The sequence below is a fragment of the Phyllostomus discolor genome, chromosome 8, assembly GCF_004126475.2.
Source record: "Phyllostomus discolor isolate MPI-MPIP mPhyDis1 chromosome 8, mPhyDis1.pri.v3, whole genome shotgun sequence".
Taxonomy (NCBI): domain Eukaryota; kingdom Metazoa; phylum Chordata; class Mammalia; order Chiroptera; family Phyllostomidae; genus Phyllostomus; species Phyllostomus discolor.
Window position 1 is genome coordinate 14,999,745 of NC_040910.2, and position 20,904 is coordinate 15,020,648.

Genomic DNA, 20,904 nt, shown 5'->3' on the forward strand with positions numbered 1-20,904 from the left:
GGGTAGAAAGATCAATGCTTGGAGGGAATTTGTTCTCATCAAAGTGGTTCAACTAAAAAATGGCATTTATCTTAAAGACATAGGAAGACCTCAAGCCCAGTGACAGGAAGGACGGGAAAAATTCACAAGAACCAGGCAGGCACCAGGACAAGGACTTGCAGGGCTGGTGCCGTCTGCTCTCTGCACGTGTCTCCAGTTCAACTTTCTGCACACCTCTGCCCTCCACCCATTAGCTGCCACCCTCTGCTCCCCCATCGTTCCAGCTTTGACTTTCCATGGTGCCAAGTTTAGAGTCAGTTGGACTGTTTCCTCCTGCTTAGAGACTTATTTTTAAAGGGTTCCCACAATAAAATTCATTAGGGGGAATCTGATTGGCTCAGCTTGGGTTAGGTATTCCCTCTTTGTCCAATCAGGTTTGGCTATGGCATTTGGGTCATGTAATACAAATATGGGCATATAGTCTCACTTTCTCAGGGTATGGGTGGGGCTCGGGTCTCTGAAAAGGGGAGGGGAGGTAATTAAGATGTTTAGGGAATTTTTCAAACCCATAGATTTTGGAGTGAAATGAAAGGTGGTCATGAACTCCTTGGCTTACATGGGGAAATGACTAAAACAGTTCTACCCACTGCTCACCTCGCTTGTGCCTGTTGTTTTAAGTTGTGAGGCTCCATTGTCTGGGCTATAAGCTAGCTAATCTGTCATCTAAAGGGTCAGATATTTAAAGATATAGGACATTGGGGCATGTGATATACAATCTGTGCAGAAGATTTTACTCAAGATTTTAATTTAACACAGTGAAACGGGTTTTCCTTACCTTCCTGGTAGGAATGCCAGTTGCCAGAATCCTTTGAGAAAGCAGTTGGGAAACGTGGATCAAGAACCTTTATGCCCACAAGTTCGTTTTGAATTTGGTAGGAGGCTTATTTGAGCTGGTTACATAGTGAGTGCTCGATGAAAGCTTACTGAGAGATTAGTTTATACTTTCTTTGTTTTTTACATCATGTCCTTTCTTGCTTTTTCTCTCTCCCTTGCCTCGCTATGGACGGCACATGAAGCTGAGGTGTGAATGAACGGAGCAGGTTAAGTACGCGCATGCGCGTTGTGCCACTGAATGCACACGGCAGGAAAGCGGAGCTCTGGGTCCCAGCTGTCCCGTGAATGCGAGTTTCTACCCTGAGCTGTAGGGCGTGATGACTGGAAACGAACGTGGGGGAAGGGGACTGATGAGAGAGGCTGAGGATTTCTGTCCACCCTTGAGTGAAGTTCCGTCCCAGAATTTTCTTGGTCTGGTTCAACTCAACTTCATCCGCAGCCAGAACTCATCACTTTATCTGACATGCAAGAGGCCCTCCCCCTTTCCATCAACACTGGCTCTTTGTCAGCATTTGGGGAGAAGGCTGTGGAGCATAATATTTCTTTAATGCCACAGGCTTAAGAACTCCTCCCCTCCCCCGCTCATATTTTATGGCATTCTATCTACCTGCACCAAGGGGTTCCTGTGGGATTTTTATTCACAAAAACTTCCAAGAGTGAGGTCACATGTGGGCCCTTCCAGGGCTTGCCTGGCAGATTCTTTTCCTTCCCCAGTTTTACTGAGATATAATGAACATATAACATCGTATTAGTTTCAGGTGTACAACATGGCGATTTGATATATGTGTATATTGCAAAATGACCACCGCAAATAATTCTAGTTAACATCCATTGCCTCACATAGTTACACGTTTCTTTCTTGTGGTCACAGCTTTTAAGATCTACTTCCCCAGGAACTTTCAAATCCACGCTACGTTGTAATTCACTACAGTCACCACGCCGTCCATTACATCCCCACGACTTACTTATCGTGTAACTGGAGGTTTGATGTGTGTGCCTCTCGACCGCATTCACCCATTTCTCCCGCCTCCCACCCCCGACCTTTGGCAGCCACGAGTCTGTTGGCAGGAGGGCTTACAGCAAGATTCTGGGTGTTGTTTTACAGAACTGCCCAAAGGGGGTCCTCGAAACGGGAGAGAACTTGTCGACACATATTTCTGTTGCGCACTCCAAGGTGGGGCTCACCCCTGGTTTGGGTCAGGACGCGTGTTCCCGAGGTGGCAGTGGGGAGCAGTGGAGACCCCAAGTCTGCGCCCTCACTGTAGACAAGCTCAGGGAGACTGCCACCTTCACCTGTGGTTGGTGAGGAGGTAGGCAAATCCACATCGAAATCCCTGCACTCTGAGGGTGTGCAGACACGTACCTATGCACGACAGTAACATTTTACTTGACGAGTTGCGTTGAGGTGCTTTTAGTGCACTGTGGGAATTCCTCGCTGAGCAGAAGAACTCGGCATTTGACTGTGAGATTACTTAAAATAACTTAAAAATTCACTATTAACTGAACTCAGAGTTTTTATTAGGTTTCTGAGATTCCAGCGAACTCTCGAACAACATCTGTTCTGAGAAGCGCCAGCTGTTTTTGGCAGGTTTGCGTGATCTAAGCGGAAGCGTCTTTCGCTCGGGGCTGCCCCAGACCTCACACAAGCCCTTCTTTTCTCATGGAGATCCCCATACCTGCACGTCACCCCTGAGCAAGTGAGACTGAGGTTGGGGTGCTGAAAGGGATTTGCAAGGGGGGCTCGAAAAAAGAAGGCAATGATTTTGGTCTCTACCGGTTTCTAAGTAGGCTCCTGCCAAAAATCATCAGAGAGGCGGGCTCTTGTAGTTCAATGTAGACTCAGTGTTCCTACTGTAACCGGAACTCATTTGCCAGGATTTCCTGCTGAAATTTGAATTTTCTACTAATTAATGATAGAGTGATGAGACGGCGCTTTTGATCTCCAGTTCGTCCTAGGCCTCAGTGTGCAGCTCTTTTCTCCCAAGGCTAAGGGGTCATTGTCGGCTTATCTCCCCGTCCCAGGCCCTTTGGGGTTCCGGGAAGCCTTGGCCCCGTGTCCTTTTGTCCGTGAGCTCACATCGAACTCCAGACGGATCTGGCTATCGGGTCGCAATGCAGAGCGTCAGCCTGCCAGGATGGCAGGGCCACTTCCTATTACCCACCTGTTTTTGTTGTCAGTTCCCAAGTTCAACAACAAAGGGAACTTTTGCCCTGTCCCTGGACCGCGTTCCTTCCTGGAAGTGAGAAAACTGTTGGCGCTGGTACACACATTCAGAATGAGAGCAGCTGGCTTTCCTTGAGCCTTGTGATAACCGAAGGTATAGAGGGTGACGACAGAGCTCTTCCTGGGCATCACTCGGAGGCGCGGAGGCAGCTTTGAAATGAGTCCCTTTTTGTTCAAGGTCAGGGGAACGAGGGCTGTCTACTGCTCATGCAAGAGGCACATGCAAAGCAGCCTCCGACCTGCAGTCTGCATGAAGAGTTACATGCAAACAAGCTGGGATCTCATGTTCAGAATGCATGATGTTTCAGGCTCACTGAAGTAAATAGTTTCGGGAGAAGTAAGTGTCCTCACTCCTCCTGTCAAAGGCAAGGTGTTTCAGTTTCTTCTTTGTGGTGCCCTCAGCAAGTGGCAGATGAAGCGCCCGTGTGCGGCCTGGATGGTTGTGAAACATCTGTGATGTCACTACTGTCACCACGCAAAGTCGTAACAGAAAACATTGGATTTCTGTGTTTACTGCTTCATAAGCCACATAGATCATTAAAATTTAAATAAGGATGTATTAATGTATACAGCTGCAGAGGGTTTTTTAAACTTGTTTTCAGTTCATTTATTTGACTAACCGTTTTTCTTATATAGTATTTTATATGTGGATATAAAAACACCTTTTCTTTGTAAGTGAAAGTATTTAATTTCTGGACATTTTTTAATTAATAGTTTCCTGAGTTTTATATTTTTAGCAATTTTTTTAGTTTTATAGTTTACTTAGCAGAAGAAAACTCAGCAAACTTCTGTAAATGATTTCTTTAACTTGCTATCAGCTGTAACTATATTTACAATGCTTACTTAACCGTCAGTTAAGTGCATTAAATACTATTGTTTCCATGGCCCTGGCTGTGTCAAACTGTTATTTCTGGCATTTCAATATAAGCGTGAGGTCAAGAAGAATGGCGAACAGCAAATAAATTTCTCAGCAGGAATTCCAGCTTCCCTTCATCTATATGTTCATACTTCTCATCTCCAAGAGAAAAAAAAATCTTGTGGACAGATAAGGTTGTCCGAATTTTGTTATCATCTCTGCTCATGGCTTTAAGAACACTAGAAGAATAGTATTCTATAACTTGGTGGATAATTTTATATAGTAGATGCTGACTATAAATCTTCTTGGCTTATAGAAAGAGAATAATCCTAAAATAAATTATATTTCCAGCCCTGAACTTATCCTCTCTCTGAGTCCTTCCTTCTAAAATTCTCTTACAGAAAAGCAAGCCTCCATGACTTCTCACTCCCAGAGCTCTCGTTGACCGACGGTGCTTCCCGAACTTTGATGCCTGAAAGTCTTTAAAAATGTTTAATCATTGTAATGCATAAAACTATGTGGAACAGTCTGACATTGTCTTTGTGTGGTTGGAAAAAAAACACACAAAAATAAATTGTTCGTACAGTGCTGAGAACGGAGGTTGGGATTAAATTGACCTGAGGTTAATGATAGGATGAAGATCAACTGTCAAGTAGCAAGAAAATGCAATAGCCTTGGCAATAATTAATGTTGAACAATGACTGGAGTTCAGATTATCGTAATGAGAGATGAGACACTGTTCTGACTGTCCAGAGGTCAATGTTACTTGGTTTCCTATGGTTAGGGGTAAATAAGGAGGACTTCCTAGTAAAAACAATGTAACTGGATACAATGAGTCTGCAGGGATCCAAGGTTCATGGGAGGCATTGTTAGTACATAAAAAGAGTTTATAAAATATGTAGCAACCAATGTTTTATGGAATTTGGTCCTGAAAGAGGGGCGGTGGGGAGAGCCTGGGGAGCCAGGGAGGTATTTATCCAACTGCAGAAAACAGACCAAGAGGACGGTTTCCAGGATCCCTTTTGTTGACTATATTCCTGTAATTCTAATGAACCTTTTCTTGAAACCTTCATTTTGTGAATGGCACTATTCTTCCTATAATAGATCATCGGTTGTCCTTGCTCTCATAATGTAGTACATTAATATATCATTAAAGCAACAGATGTATTAGAGTAATACATTATCAGAACAAAGCACTCTGGTGGTGATGCATTTAACAAGAGATGGCTCCATCTTGGGCCAGAAGCTGAGGTAGTTCAACAATGCAAAAGGTGAGTCCATGGCCCATGCTCGTTGGCACTTAACATTTGTCTCTGGCTGTAGGTTGAGACCTAAGTGTGTAGGTTGTTATCTAAGTGTATAGGTTACAGCACATTACTGTTTGTATTGGACCATTGCATCTTCATCAAAATACTTGGATATGGTGAGTCTTTTTTTCTGAGAAGAAAAAGAGCAGAATGAAAGTCTTTTACGACAGAAGGAGGCTGGTCGTTTATAGGCAATGAATTGTATCACATGGTTTTGTTTCTAGGAAGGCAGGCTCATCTGGGGCTGCAAGCCTGTATCACGTTGGTCAGGGTGGCGTTTGCTGACACCGAATGGCAGCTGTATTTGCTTCTCCTGCCCCCTCACTACAAACACCATCATTTTCTCTCAACACTTTTTCAAGTCCTATAACCTGGGGCAGGTGTTTTCAAAATCAAACATTTGATCTATAAGTAAAGAGAACAAGTTCTAAAGATGCTCAATACCTCCAGAAAAAAATTTTAAAACATGGTTAAAGAGAGAAAACCAATACACTTCATCTAAGGTGGTCATAAGGTTTTGTTTGTTTGTTTGTTTTGCAAAAAGCCTTATTGTTTCCATTTGGTCCAATGCACGGGAGAGGGCTCCAGGGTGGTTAAAAACCTGCCTAGTGGTTGCAGGGAGAGGCTTAGGCAGAAGCCAGACATGGGGGGAATGGAGAGGAGCCCCTCAAAGCCTCTGGACTTCAAAGGCTCCTAGTCGTGCATGAGGGTGAGCCTTTGGAAGAGATGCTGGCCCAGCCCAGCCTGGGGCCGCCAGCCTGTAGAGGTGGGTCAGCTGGTCTCCCATCTGCTTGATGAGTTTCACCTCCTCACCCAGGAAGTGGTTCTCCGGGAAGTCACAGCAGAGGGTCTGTGCAGGCAGGGCCTGCAGACCCAAAAGGACCCGGTTCAGGTGCTTCTCCAAGGCCAAGGTGGCTTCCATGACATCCTGAGTTTGACCCCACTCATCCTGGGAAGGCTTCTGGACGTCCTGGAAGAGAACGTGGTCCCCATGCTGGTTTTGCACCAGCAGGAGATGTTGGGGGACCTTGCACTTCTCCTCCGCCAAGTTGCAGAAGAAGTGGTGCAGGCCCTGCAGATTCATATCATCACGATGGAAATAGAAGCCCAGAGAGAGGCAGGTGTAGGAGGCCCACAGATACAGGGCGTCCAGGTGGTTGATGGCGGCCTCCAAATCCATGGAATAATTCTGATGAATTTGGGAGTTCATGGTCACTTGGCAATAAGGAGTTAAGTTCAAAAGACAGAGTTGGCTGGTCTGAGAGGCTAGGGATGGCTGAGACGGTTCCTGAGGATGAGACTGGAAAAGAGGCTGGAGGGTCGTTGGAGGCCGGAAGAAGAGGTGTCACTAGACCTGTTCCATCCAAACACTCTTGAGACAAGAGATTGACCTGGGGAAAGGATGGCTGTGGTTAATTCTGCCAGAGCCGGGCCAGAGAAGTGGCGCCCCCATAGGAGCAAATCTGGAGGGCTTCAACACTTGCTTAGTGCATAGATGAAGAAGGACTTTTCTCTTAACGGCTTGTTTATCATCACCTTCATTCTCCTGATGGTTGGTTTAGGAATTCAGGATATGGGGAGGGCTGGACCTGTGGGCATTCAGATCCCATATGGGTATGCTGACATGTTTAGCTGCAGACCGGGCCATGGCCAATGCCATGGTCATGTTGAGATTTTTATGGCAAAGCCCCAGTCATGTTATTGCCATCACTGTGCGGAGATCAGATTTCTTGTTCTCTTCCACCCTTTACAGCTACTAGGCTTGACCTGCAAAAACTCCCAGGACAGGAATGACATATGTATAACAACTCAGAGGCAAACTAGCTAGAAGCAGCAATTGAGAGGAAGATTTCCATTAATCAAGGTGTGAGTGAGGAGTGAGAAGGGGTAATACTTTCCAAGTCCTGACGTCTTCTAGTTGAAAGAGCCTGAGAGAAAGGGTTAAAGATTTAAATTCATTCTCTCTCATACCCTCTCACAGCAAGGAAGTTTTCCACCCTCACCCGACCCCCCTCAGGAGAAAGCAATAATGGACTTCTTAGCAGCAGTCAACACCTTGGGAAAATAGCTCCGGTTTAGAGAACAGTGTTCCTAGGGGGTTTCCTCTGGCACGTGAAGGAAGGATTTGGGGGTGTCCAAAGGGAGACGTGTCTGCACTTGCTAATGTGGTTTTATAATAGTTGCTGTGAACTTCTGTCACATGACTTTTTTTCCTAGACTTGTGGTATGAGATATTTGTTAACTATTTTCTAAGTGGATGACTCAGACGAACAGATGGATCTGTCTGTATCCCTTAATGGACTATCTCTTAAGAAAGTGCCAGGTACCCCAGAAGGGAGAGGTGGAAGGAGAGAACTACTATTGTCTTACTAATTCTTGTTTCTTGCCTGGAGGTTACAGAGCAAAATACACTTGAGTTTTATGCCTGAAGGGGAAAGAACTTAGAGCAAGACTCATTGCAAAATGCTAACAACTTTAAATAGAAGACACAGAAACAGGTCTGTGAGAACAGACAGTTCTCCCCTACCTGAACTTGGGCTCGGGCTCCGCTGTGTTTGTATTTACCAGTGACCTTGCCACTGTCACTTAGTACTGGGTGATAGGAGAAATAATGGAGTGCCGTTTTTCACATTTCACCAGAACAGACTCAGACCCCGTAAGACCTGATATATTCAGTCCCCAAGGTATCATAGATTCATTCATTGATTTTAAATATTTTATAAAATGCACCCATCAAGAGGCTAGAAGCATATATCCATCAATGAAAAATTAAACAATCAAGACCAAACAACACACACACACACACACACACACACACACACATTCAACCATGCCATTCATTATCATGAATAAGCCATCAACAGGAGACCAAGGAAAGACAAATAACTTACATCAGGTCTGCAAGTAAAATACATTTATCAGCCCAGTTAATAAATGCTTTTTGACATCGACGAGCCTGTCTCCATGTGGCCCTGTACCAAGAGTGATTTACGCACACACACTGTGCGCGCTCTCAGAGCTTACAGCGCGAGAAAGACAGCGGAGCAGAGTCTGCTGAGGGCTCCTGGGCATGCTAGGCTGGTCATTTGTGTTTTTAAAATAGAACACATTGATGTGGGCGTCTTTGGGGGGCTTTCTCGTATCACAGTCTGAATTTGGACGATGGATGGATTGGAAGGCTCGTGTCGTGTGAGTGTGCAGGGGCGGGCAGGTACTGCTGAGGGGAGTGCGGATTGTTTCCGGCTTCCTAGGGCAATCTGGCAACGCGGACTTGCAGCCTCCGAGTTTTTCATTTCCTTTGGCCCAGGGACTCTACTTAGAGGACTTCATTTTAAAGACATAGTCACGGAGGTTGCAACGATTTAGCAACAAGAATATTCATTTCAGCATTGTTCATGGTAGCTCAAATTTGTCAACAGTCTACATTTCCAAAGGTATTTCAATCTACTAGGGAACGGTTATATTGTGGAAGCCAACCAAGTTCCTAACACAGTGATGGGGAGTGGCGAATGATATTTTAAGGAAAAAGAAGTATGCTGCAGAACAATATTACTGAGTCACCCCTTTTCGGTGAACAGTTTTATACCCACAAGGATGCACACATACTCCAATGAGCCTAAGACTGCAAGGAAGCACGTCAGAACATTATAATTATCTCTGTGTGCTAATATTATGGGTGATTCAAATTTTATTTTTGCTTATTTGCATGATCTTCACTTCTAAATCGATATTTGAAACAAGTGAAAATGGACTACGATGGGTGAACACGAAGGTCAGCCAGCGTGGCTGGGGAATCAAATAAATACAGGGGGACAGAGGGGACTGGACTTTGGGGGGTGAGCACACAGTGATGTACACCTGACGCTTACACAATGTGACCCCAATACACGTGGTTAAAATGAAAATATAAACAAACAGAAAGAAAGAAAGAAGGCATTTCTCCATATACGGTACACTTTATTGAAGTTACACAACATTGAGCTAGTGCTATATAAACCATGGCCAGGTTCACCTTACATTCAAACATAGTTTCAACCCCCTTCCTCCCCCAGTTAAAACGAACCTTCATCAAGAATCATATACTATCAGAGCCGGCGGGCTGAATGAATGGCAGGGAACCTGCCTTCGCTCTGTGGCCACAGGGCCACGCCCCCTAGGCCGCCGCCCTTCGTAATTCCCCGCTGAGCCACCGTTTACCTGCACCGGAACATCTGTGCGATACCTAGCGTCTTCCCCTGTGTTATTTTAACATTTGCTGCCGTTCTAACCTAAAATCTCCCTTATACCCTATCTATAACCCCGTCACCAGGTCACCCCAGCGTTCGTTAAGGGGCGGAGCAGGAAAACACTGAGGAAAGTCAGGTTCTTGGCCACAGAACTTCAGACGGGCTAGATCTCGATCGAGAAGGCCAAACCACCGCCGGGATGCTCTCTATTAATTTGCGAGAGAGCACTTCACAATATTAGAGAAAACACAGGGAAAATGAAAGGCAGTCTTAAAGCAAACATGCATTACGACATTTGCAGATTTATGCCCTCTGAGATGGCATTGCCCCTCCCGCACACACATTATATCCCGGCCTCTGGGAAAAGCAGGCTGGAATTATGTAAGTTTTGAATTACACGAGGTCCCCAGGAGCACATTCTTTGCATGAAGTGTAACCATCTTGTACAGGGCGGTGGGGCAGGGTGAGGGGGGTGGTGGCAGAATGGAAGGCAGAGGGTGCTGAAAAGCAGGCGGTGACGTGAGTATAGGGTTTTAGAAGCCTACGGAGGCTTCCACTCAGCTGGGGGGTGGCGGGGGGGGGGGGAGGGAAGACGGGATCGGGAGGCAGCTGGAGAGGGCAGGAAGGGGTTCTCAGTGCTTTGGCGCAGATGGTGGGGCTTCCCTTGCATAACCGGCAAGACAGTATTTCCTCTTGACAAGAGATGGGAACAATGGGGGCTTGCATGGAAAGCTCTTATTTATCAGTTTGGTTTCCTGCCCTTTGATTGTCCTGAAATGAAAAATTTAATGATAAAAGTAACACATGCTTTTTAAAAATGTTAAGTTCAATGAATGAGAATGCATTTAAACTGGAAAATGGAAGTCCACCATCCCGCAACTTCCCTGCCTCCTACCGTGGATTTCTGCTCCTTGGGCAGAATCAATCTGAACCAGTTATGACCTTCTAGACATTTTTACACATATGAAAAGGTCATCCTATACCTGCTGTTCTGAAACTTGTCCCCCCATTCAATCACATGTTGTGGATACTAAGGCATGACCCACCTTATCCTTTTTAAAAAAACATTAATAAATTTTATTTTTTAAAAAAGATTTAAAATTTATTTTTAGAGAGGGGGAAGGGAAGGAGAAAGAGAGGGAGAGAAATATCAATGTGTGGTTGCCTCTCCTGTGCCCCCTACAGAAACTTGGCCCACAACCCGGGCATGTGCTCTGATGGTAATTGAACGGGCAACCATTTGGTTCACAGTCCATGCTCAGCCCACTGAGCCACACCAGCCAAGGTTAAACTTTATTTTTGAGAGGGGCTTTGTTTCACAAGGAAAGTGAGCAGAAAGCGTAGCTGCTTCCCCCACAGCTCCATCGGGCATATGACTCGCCCAGGACATTCTGAGTCCTCTCCTCGGGCCTTCTCAGTTGAGCAGAGACAGCTCTGTGAATGCAGCCCCAGAGCTGCCAGCAGGTGTGTCGTCTGCGTGAAAACTCGTGTCTGGCACTTGCGGCTATCGGTCCTGAGTCTAAGGGGCCTGGAAGTCACCACTGCATTCTGACAACAGGTAAAAAGCTGAGCAGGCTGGAAAGTCAACAACTCTTCTCTGATCTGTAAGAGAAGCTGGGAAACAACGGAAACTACTGCCCCTAAGTTTGGAGAGTCAGGCGCGCAAGCACAGGGAGTCACAGCTCAATGGAGCAGAAGCCGCCCTGGGAACCAGCGTCGGGATCAGAAAACCTGAGCTGGAGTTGATGCACTGCTGGATGCTCACAGCTCTGGACAGCTCCGGGAGTCGAAAATGCCAGGGGACATAGGCACAGGGAGACCTCCACACTGTTTGGGTTCTACCTGCAAAAACTCAAACAGATCCCCACTGTAGATATCGGAGAAAAATGATCTCATTCTTCGTGCAAAAGGAGGGAAAAGGATTGATTTTGAAATATGTCAGTGCCCTCTGTTCTTTTTAAACAATTAAATGCATTGGGGTGACATTGGTTAATAACATTATATAAGTTTCAAGTGTACCAGCCTATAATACGGCATCTGTACATTGTGCTGTGCACTCACCATCCAAAGTCTGGTCTCCTTCCATCGCCATCTCTCTGACCCCTCTTCGACCCACTTCAGCTCCTTTCCCCTCTGGGGACTGACTGGCAAGCTGAGTCTATGAGTTTTGTTTGTTTGTTTGTTGTATTTTGTATTTTTATATCCCACATAGGAGTGAAATTATATGGTTCTTGTCCTGTTCTTTCTGACTTACTTCATGTAGCTTGATGCTCTCAAGATAGTGCCCAGACCTAAGAAAAGACAAAATACCGCCATTTCTGACCATGTGGATGGATCTGGAGAGTGCTGTTTTCTCTTTGAGCACTTAAAAATTTAAAAAAAAACTAAAAGTTTTATTTTACCTCCAGTTATTTCTCCTCTGATGCTCTTCCTGCCTTTTTGAAGATGCAAGTTTCTGACCTATGCCCTTTTCCTTCTGTCTGAAAACCTTCTCACGTTTCTTGCAAGGCAGGTCTACTTGTAGCAAATACTCTCAATTTCTGTGTATCTGAGAAAGTGTTTATTTCTCCCTCACTTTTGAAAGATAATTTTACAGGGTACAGAATTCTAGGTTGGTGGGATTTCCCCCTCAACTCCAAATATTTCACTCCGCTCCCTTGTTTGCATGGCTTCTGAGAAATTGGATGTAATTCTTGTCTTTACCTTTCTATAGGTAAAGTGTTTTTTCCTCTGGTTCCTTTCAAGATTTTCTACCTTTGATTTGATGCAGTTGGAATATGACATGCCTCAGTGTAGGATGTTTATTTTTCCGCAGATCTTTGTTGGTGTTCTGTGAGCATCCCGAGTCTGTGGTTTGGTGTCTGACTTTAATTGGAGGGGGGTAATTCTCAGTAATTATTGTTTCAAAAATTGCTTCTTATCCTTCCTCTCTTTTCTGTCTGGTAGTTCTATTACACACGTGTTACATCTTTTGTAGCTGTCCCACAGTTCATGGATGATGTGTTCTTCAGTTTTTAGTCTTCTTCTCCATTTGCTTTTCAGGGCTGAGAGTGTCCGTTAGCCTGCCAAGTTCACTGAGTCTTTCCTCAACTAGTGTTTACCTGTGGAATTGCGTTTTTATTCTCCCTTAGAATTTTCATATCTTTGGGAAAGTTGTTTGCTTAATAATAAAAGGGACAAGCACAAGAGGTGAGCTCCTTCCTGTCTTGAACAGGGATGGACCCAATGCTGGAGCTATTCAAATAGCCTGTGTTGTGAGGACACCACAATGATGGAAGACAGGGCAGACAGACAGAAGGAGCCAGGATCCTAAGGACAAGCAGGAGCTCCTGCGTCAGACCCGATAATCATGCTCTTCTGAGTCTCTCAATATACATAGTAAGACACAGGAATCTATGCACATTTTTATATATATTACATTATTATAGTACACATGGGTGGGCACAAATAGGTTTACAGTTGTGAGTATGCAAAACAGAGTTTGTTCTTATACCATTATTTATTAATTATTGTATTTATTTGTATTACAACTGTAAACCTAACTTGGCCAACCCCTATGTTAGACAATATAATAATTCTGTATTATGTAATATATATTATGTATTTTCATATGTATATATTTATAATATATTTGTTACATATTATATATTATTAATATATAATTATATAATATATACTGTAATATTATTGCTATGATGTAAATTATAGTTTATAATATATTATATTTATATAATGCATCGATAGTGTATTATTATAATATAATTATATAATATAATTATTATATATAATGATATGTTTTATATAATTTTATTATAGAAACACATTTATAAATTTTATTATATAAATAATAAATGTATTACATAATTTTATATAATTATATATATTGTATGCACACACACAAGGTCTGTGCAGAAAAAGTCTAGCCATTTTTCATATAATGAGAACAGTTTGCACGATATTGATGTAACCTGGTAGCCAAGCAGAGTGGACTGGAATGCACATGCGTGAACAATGACAACTTCACTGTACTAGTCAGAGGGGGTGGTAGACACCCGTTGAGTGAGCATGTGTACTGTGTGGCCATGGCATTCAAAATGACTGAACAAGTAGAGCAATGGATCTGCATCAAATTTTGCATTAAACTTATTCCTCTGTGGAAACCATTGGGGTGATTCAGAAGTCCACAGCTATGGGCAACTGGAGATTGGCATCTTCATCACAACAGTGCATGCACTCATGCATCACATCTCATGCAGAGATTTTTGGTGAAACATCACATCTCCCAGGTTGACTCAACCCCCTACAGCCCAGATGAATACCCTATGACTTCTGGCTGTTCCCCAAACTAAAATTTCCTTTGAAAGGGAAGAGATTTCAGACCATTGATGACATTCAGGAAAATATGACAGGGCAGCTGATGACAACTGGGAGAACTGTGTGAGGTCCCAAGGTACCTACACCTTTGGGACTGAAGTGTCATTGTCCTATGTACAATGTTTCTTGTGTCTTGTATCTTCTTCAATAAATGTCTCTATTTCTCATTGTATGTGGCTGGATACTTTCTGGACAGAATCTCTATATCCTATTTGTTTAAACCAAGGTTTGGCGTGACCAATTATGGCCCTGCATCTGGTTGCCTGTTTTTTTTTTTTTTCTGTTATCTGTAGCCAAAGCACTATTAATGGAAATGGGACTCAAGGATCACCTCCTCTGGGGTCTTCCTTCCACTCCTTCATGCTGTTAATGTCTCACTCCTCCTCTAGGCTTTGAGCTTTAGCAGGGGTGGGCCTGTGTGGTATTTACCCTAAATATTTAGCACCGTTCCAGCCCCATGCTCAATGCTCAGAAAGTGATTGTTGAAGGAAGGAAAGACAATCTCCCTCTATGGTGGGCCCTGAGCATTGCCTCCCCAGCAGCCAGGTCCTCCTGCGGCCGCAGTGCTCTTTCCAACCTGCTCAGTGTCTAGTGTGGCCATGCCCCACCCTGCATCGTTCCCAAAGCAGCACTCCCATCAGGCTGCTGTGGACAGCTCCCGACAGTGCGAGTGTGAAGGTGGATGAAGACCCAGCACAGCTCAGCTACAATGGAGTTCAGTACTGGACATCACTGTCCGGAGTTCTTCAGTGCCCTGTACTACGGGGAGCCTCACACGGGCTGTTTTTCATTCCTCACTCTCTCTCTGGCCCCAGAGACTCCCTCTCTTTCTCCCTCTACCTCCATTCCAGAGCTTGCTCCCTGTGTTTCTCCACCTCATTACATAAATGTTAACCAATTTAACTCTCGAAAGGCTTTCCAAGTGTGCCGCACTTACTTTCAAATGGCAGTGGAACCTTGCTCCGCAAAAGCGTCATGTGTCTCCAATGACACTCGGCAGCAGTTCTAAAATTCATTTTTCTTCTGCTTCTGCAGGATCAATTTCTTAGGCAGTGTTCGCGGCACCTTATAATCTGTGCATTAGGAGTGCAGTGCCGGTGGAGTGGTTCTTATTTATTCTTGGTACAGGTGGGAGGTGGAATGAGATGGTTTATCCTCGAAAAGACAGAGCAAAGAAACAACTTAATAGGCTTCAAATGGACATTTCATTAGTACCTTGAGAGAGGAGAGTGGTGGCTCAGATAATCCTAAATTTATGAACAATATTAAAACCCATGTTTGCACAGTCGACTGGGCTAATTTTGTAATGAGTTTGCACCCTCCTGCGTTCTGAGACTATACTAGCTGAGTCTGAGACGGAGACAGTGCTGTGGGCACGTGTAGCAAGCAGGGGAACTTCACCTAAGATTGTTTTTAATGCCACGCAATGGATAATTAAGAGCTAACCATCCATGAATAGATAGTATATAACCGTTCTTCAACCTCAAGAAAGACGGAAGTGAGGTGAGGGAGGCGGCGAGAAGGGGAGCGAGAAAGCAGAGGGGTTGAGCCAGCCGTTCTTCTTGTGGGGCTCCAATTTTCTGCCATTTCTACTGCTGCCATCTCTTTCCTTTTCAACACGACTCACGAAGTCTTCCCGAGCCCGTCAGTGACATCCTAGTTCACGCTGCTGGAACTGTCTACCTAGAAGCTTGTAGCCCAGTCTAGACACACCTGGCATGCTTCAGCCAAAGCCAGGGTTCCTTGGAGCTTCTGAGAACTAATCAGAGACCAAGATACTTGACTTTCCTAGTCTCCTCCCATATGGTGTTCTCTTCAGGAGGGCAGATAGTGAAAGTACAACTGGAGAAAAAGAATGGCAAGAAGAATAAATGGCGTTGATAAAATCCCCCTATGAGAAGAATGACGATGATAAAAATCCTGGGTGGCAGGGCCTTCCAAGACCCTATTTTGTGCAACATGCTGGCTGCCCCCACCCACGTGTCTGCCTGGTTCAGGAAAGAGTAGCCCAGGGTATGTTCCAAGTTCAGCTTAGCATGGCCCTGAATGCTACTCCATCCAAGACCACAGACTTTCTAGATTCTATAAGAATGAAAGAGAAAAAGTGAAGGTTCCCTGGGTGAAGGGAGGAAGGGGATTAGGTAGGTGGGTGGAGAGAAGGGGGTGTGGAAACGGTTGTAACAAAGTGTGACACATTGTGATAAAAGCCATTGTCAAGGTCTTCACTTGGGTAAAGGTGGTTGGCTCCTAAGTAATTACAATACTATTAAAAATAATTAATTAACCCAATGAGCAAATGTAGGTTATGCATGTGCCTGCAATGATGACAGTATGTTATGAATCAAGGATTAGGATCCATCCAATGCTGAGATCCAGGAAATAACAGGGAAAACAGAGTGATACTCATTCTCTCCCATGTCACTGTTGAATTCCTTACCCACATTTAAAAACGTCCAAACACTGGAAGGAATTTAGGAGAGGAGGAAGCACCTTTGTTTATGGTAGGTGCCCCTCACTGTGAGGCTGGTGGATGTGCACGTAATGCAGTCCCACTCAGGAAGTCCGTGGATTTGCTGTTACACCCATTTCACAGATGGGGGAGCTGAAGCTGAAGCTCAGAGAGGCTGGACAGTGTGCTCAAGGTCGCATTTAGGAAATGGGGTCACCGGGTTTGTAACCTGAGCTCTCCCTCATCTGTAGCACACTGTGGGGCCGGTGTGCCCTGGCAACTGAGTCCTGGGTGGGTAGGGAAGCTGTCATTCCGTGCCCGTGGGTCCCAGGTTTGTGGACAGTGTGGTCCTTTAACAGGGTGAAACACAAAGTATAATAATCTTGCTCTGCACTGGCAATAGGCTGCACATGCCCAGTTTCCCAGAAATCTTTATTTTCCATAATTAAATTGCTTTTCTTAGGAACCCAGTTTTATAAGTTTCTAATATTAAACAATATTAAAACAGTTCTACATTCTCACCTGTTAACCAAAATGTCAAAACCAACAACAAAAACAACAGCAAAGCCCCGCAGTTGGCATAAGGCACTCTCAGGGCTTGTAAGAAGCAATATAGTGACAAACGAGACTGGGTGCCCAAGGCAAGGTCGTGCGACCTCCCTGCATGCGACCACAGGTGTCCTTTAAAGCTGCCAGTCTTGAGCCATTGTTGGGTTATTGGGAGATCAGTTTAGTAGGTTTCAGCCAGTAATTTTTTTAAGAGAATACAATAGAAAGTAGCATTAATTAACAGAGTCGGGGTAAGTATTCTTTCAGAAGGCGTTTGTCTCGGTTACATGGGTGCCTGTGCGTGTTGCACGTGTGGGCCCGTGCACCTGAGTGTGCACCGAGGTGTGGGTTTCTCACTTGAAGGAAGTGGTCAAGGAAGCCCGAAGGCTCTTCTGCATGATCCTGGCGGCACATCAGCGAAAACCTCTCCAGTGTTAATGACAAGGTGGGCTGAGGGAGCAATGTGGGAAGGCGAATAACATGAACAGCCACAGAGGGCCAGCACGACCCGTGGTCTGGAATGCCGGATGGCCTTGGCCAAGGTGCCTTATTCCCCTCGAGCTGTTCTTGGATGGAGCCCGTGAGTGCGTTCTGGCGCCGGAGGGAGGCCAGGTGAGTCAGATGGCTCACTGGCCTTAGTGCGGTGCTTAGCGGACTCTCAGAATGGGAATGGAGTGTGTGAATTGCTCTCTGCCCTCTCCTTTCCTTCTCCCCTGGTATCCAACGCTCCTTCAAATTGGCCATTATTCCTTGAGCTGTGTTAATATCTTCCATCAGGTTACCATGTCCAATGTGACGCCTCGGCCCGTCGCAGCGCCACACAATATAGATCGATTTTGTCGTTTAGCTCTTGGAGGACTATTTCATTTTCCTTCATTCCCAACACCGAGTTCTTTAGGGGCCCATTTCCCTATAGCCGTCAAGTTCTTACCATCTCATTCCCATTCTATAGTCACTTAAGAGCAGAGTCAGAGTTAAGATCCAAGGTCACGGGAAAAAGGGGACTGGGTGTACTGTTTGAACCACCCCTATTAGACATTAGTGTTTCACAGAACTCATCAGAGAAATCCAAGTCTTCATAAAATTCTACATCTATTTACACCTCTCACAGCAGTCATCTTGCCCAAGAGAGGAAATTGTTTCCAATTTGCACATAGTAAAGGGCACCTTCGGAAAATTGCCTCTGGGGCCCGGAATTTAATCTCACCACCGGGTTAATCCTTTTGCGTGGGTGGCTCCCGCACCTTAATAAGGGCGGGATACTTCCTCCACGTTCTCGTCCGTAATTGCAGTGAGAAGCGGCTCTGGTGGGGTCGCTGCCGAAGCCCAGGGAAGTTAGGTGCTGCCGTGTGGAAGCAGAGACGCCTCGTTCCACCCACGCCAGCCCCCGCCATCAGAGCCGGTCACCGTGGGGCTGAGCAAGGCAAAGGCTGCTGTCGTGCTGCCTTTTTCTCCCACTTCTTGTTCATCCACGGCTTCCATGGCCTTCCCACAACTAACCCGGGCTTTCCCCTCCCTCTCCTCCTCGCTTTTCATGTTTTCAAAAGATGAGCTAACTTTCAAAGCCTTTCTTTCTTTCCTCTCTCCACCCGCATCCCCTCAGCTACTGCAATGCACACAGTTCACCCGCCAGCTAAGAACACGGTGCAACTTTCCTCATTGAGAATGGAGGCCAGGATGCCAGGCTTCCTGGAACTGAACCCCAGCTGCCTGGGAGAGGTATTTAACCCCTGGATACCTCAGTGTCCACATCTGTAAAATGGGGGTGATGCTGATAGTCTTTGCCCCATAGGGTTATTATGAAAACCAAAGGAGCTAACACTTGTGAAATGCTTAGAAATGTTGCTTAATGTATGTTTGCTGGGGGAAAAGAAACCCAGAATATGTCACAGGTGGATAAGAATGCACAGGAAAGTGAAAATGGGCCTCAGAACACGGATCGAATTCTCCACTCTGTCCTTTTGATCGAGGGTGGGTACCGCCCATCCTCACAGAACACCCATGGGTTCAGCCCCGGATCTGTTCTTTCTACGTGAGCTAAACTTACTGCAGAAGTACGCGCTCGTTTTCTTGTGTTCATTCGCTCAGATTAGCCACCCTTTTCTCTTTGCAGAGTGAAAATCCTGGTTTCTTTTGTGAAGGGATATGTCTGGCCAGATTTTAAAACAGTGTTTATATTAATGACTATTTGTTTATGCCCATGAGATACAGAAGCTAAATGAGTGCCCTTGCGTTATAGGATTCAAGTCCCAAGGTATGGGGAGAAAAATGCCAGAATAGCACGGAGAGAAACAAGTCAACATCACCAGCCCCCAGCCAATCCCCCTCCTCCCATATTCAGTCTTTAATTACAGAACTGTAGGTATGTGCACATTCGGATAATTACACGTTTAGATGACGTGTCTCCTCTAGATCATAAGCTGGTGTCTGTTCCACATTATGTGTGCTCGGGGCTCAGAACAGCGCTGCTATACTTACCTGCGGGCGTGTGAGTACAATCTGCCGACACACTGGGGTTGTTTACGCAAATCAACATAAATGTACCATATATTAAGGCAGTTTTATAAATACAGAGTTCGTCAAATTTACGAGTTTTAAATGATGAAATTAAAGGAAGAAATGAAAGAAAATGAGAGTGGTTTGCATTTTTCAAATTACATTTTCTGCAGAAAGATCTGAGAGGTAATTTTAAGCATAGTTTTCATATGCACACAGAAGGGATAGATACATGTATGTCCATGTATGCAGTGTATATATGTGGGATATAGTGGTGTGTATACTCATACACATATGCACACACACTCCTACTTAACATGTGAATTAAGCTATTGTTGGTTCACCCACAAGGCGAAGAGCACACGTAACCAAAATTACCTTAGGAAATTGCATACATCACTTGGGGCTCCTTGCTTAGAAGCTTAAAACTAAGGTTTAGCTTCTTTTGTTTCTGTTTGCATTCTGTCTGTGGCCTTTATGCTCTTTGGAGCACCGGACTCTGGAGTCTGGTTTGCACTCTAGAGGGGTTCATTTAATGGCGCAAAAAATTTCCTTTTTTAATGAACGGAGATTCATGAAAACGAAATGTTTTTAAACACAAATTCAGAGTGTAGTTTATGTGTGTGTAATATCTGTGTGTGTATACATACATGCCATATTATAACTTAAACACTTTCATTTTTAATAGTTTGTTTAATTCTCACAACAAGCGGTAAAACAAGATTTCCTTTTACAGAACAGGAAATGAAGAACTTTGAAGGGATTTCCTCGTGGCAGGTGGGTGATAGAGCCCTGCGGCTGTGGAAAGATGCTTGAAGTTGGAAGCTTCTCCCCCAGCACCAGCTCCCCTAAAGCTCCCCACAAATCAGGATTATGCAGGAAGTTTTGACACTATAGATCTGTAATGTCCCTTTTTACAGCATCATGTGATCGTAAGGGTTGGAAATGCTCTTAATTAAATCCTTCCACATACGGAGGGGAAAACGGAAATGCAGGCATGCCCAGGCACTCCCCCTTTGCCCTGCCACACCTTGCTGATGGGAAGACGAAAAGAGCAACTGACCGTCTAGTCCCAGCCCTTCCTCCACCTCGTCTCCTTCCGCCCCAACCAAGGCTCCAGGTCTCAGATTCAGTAGGAAAAACCCTGCGCTGATAGATGATAAGACTCTAATGCTAAGGAGAATATTAGCAGTTCCTCGAAAAATAACAAAGAGCACGCATACACAATTTAAACATTTAAAGGATGATACATATATTTTTTAAGTTTGACTTACCTTGCCAATTAAGAAAATGCAAATTCAAAGAGAACCATTTTGACCCAGTTGGCAAAGATTTATTTTTTTAATGTTAATACTCATTGTTTTGAGGAACGGAACTTCACTGCGTGACAGACTCTCTCCGCTGTTGGGAGTACTTCCAGTCTTTCAATGGAGTATCGTGTATCTAGAACGTTAGCAACCATCAAGGCTAGTAGATGTGTGTACATTGATTTATTTTTACTTATTTTATAATTTTTTTAAAGTTTCTTTTTTTAAAGATTTTATTTATTT

The 20,904-nt window shown here is 44.7% G+C and overlaps 1 protein-coding gene across 1 annotated transcript; it reads right to left on the reverse strand.

The window, feature by feature from the left end:
• Window positions 1-5,913: 5,913 nt before the first annotated feature.
• On the reverse strand, window positions 5,914-6,470 carry LOC114504001 (ferritin light chain-like). Its single transcript, XM_036034437.1, is given in 2 exon segments — window positions 5,914-6,011; window positions 6,013-6,470. Coding segments are annotated over 2 exon segments (516 nt in total). The 3' UTR covers window positions 5,914-5,953.
• Window positions 6,471-20,904: the final 14,434 nt, after the last annotated feature.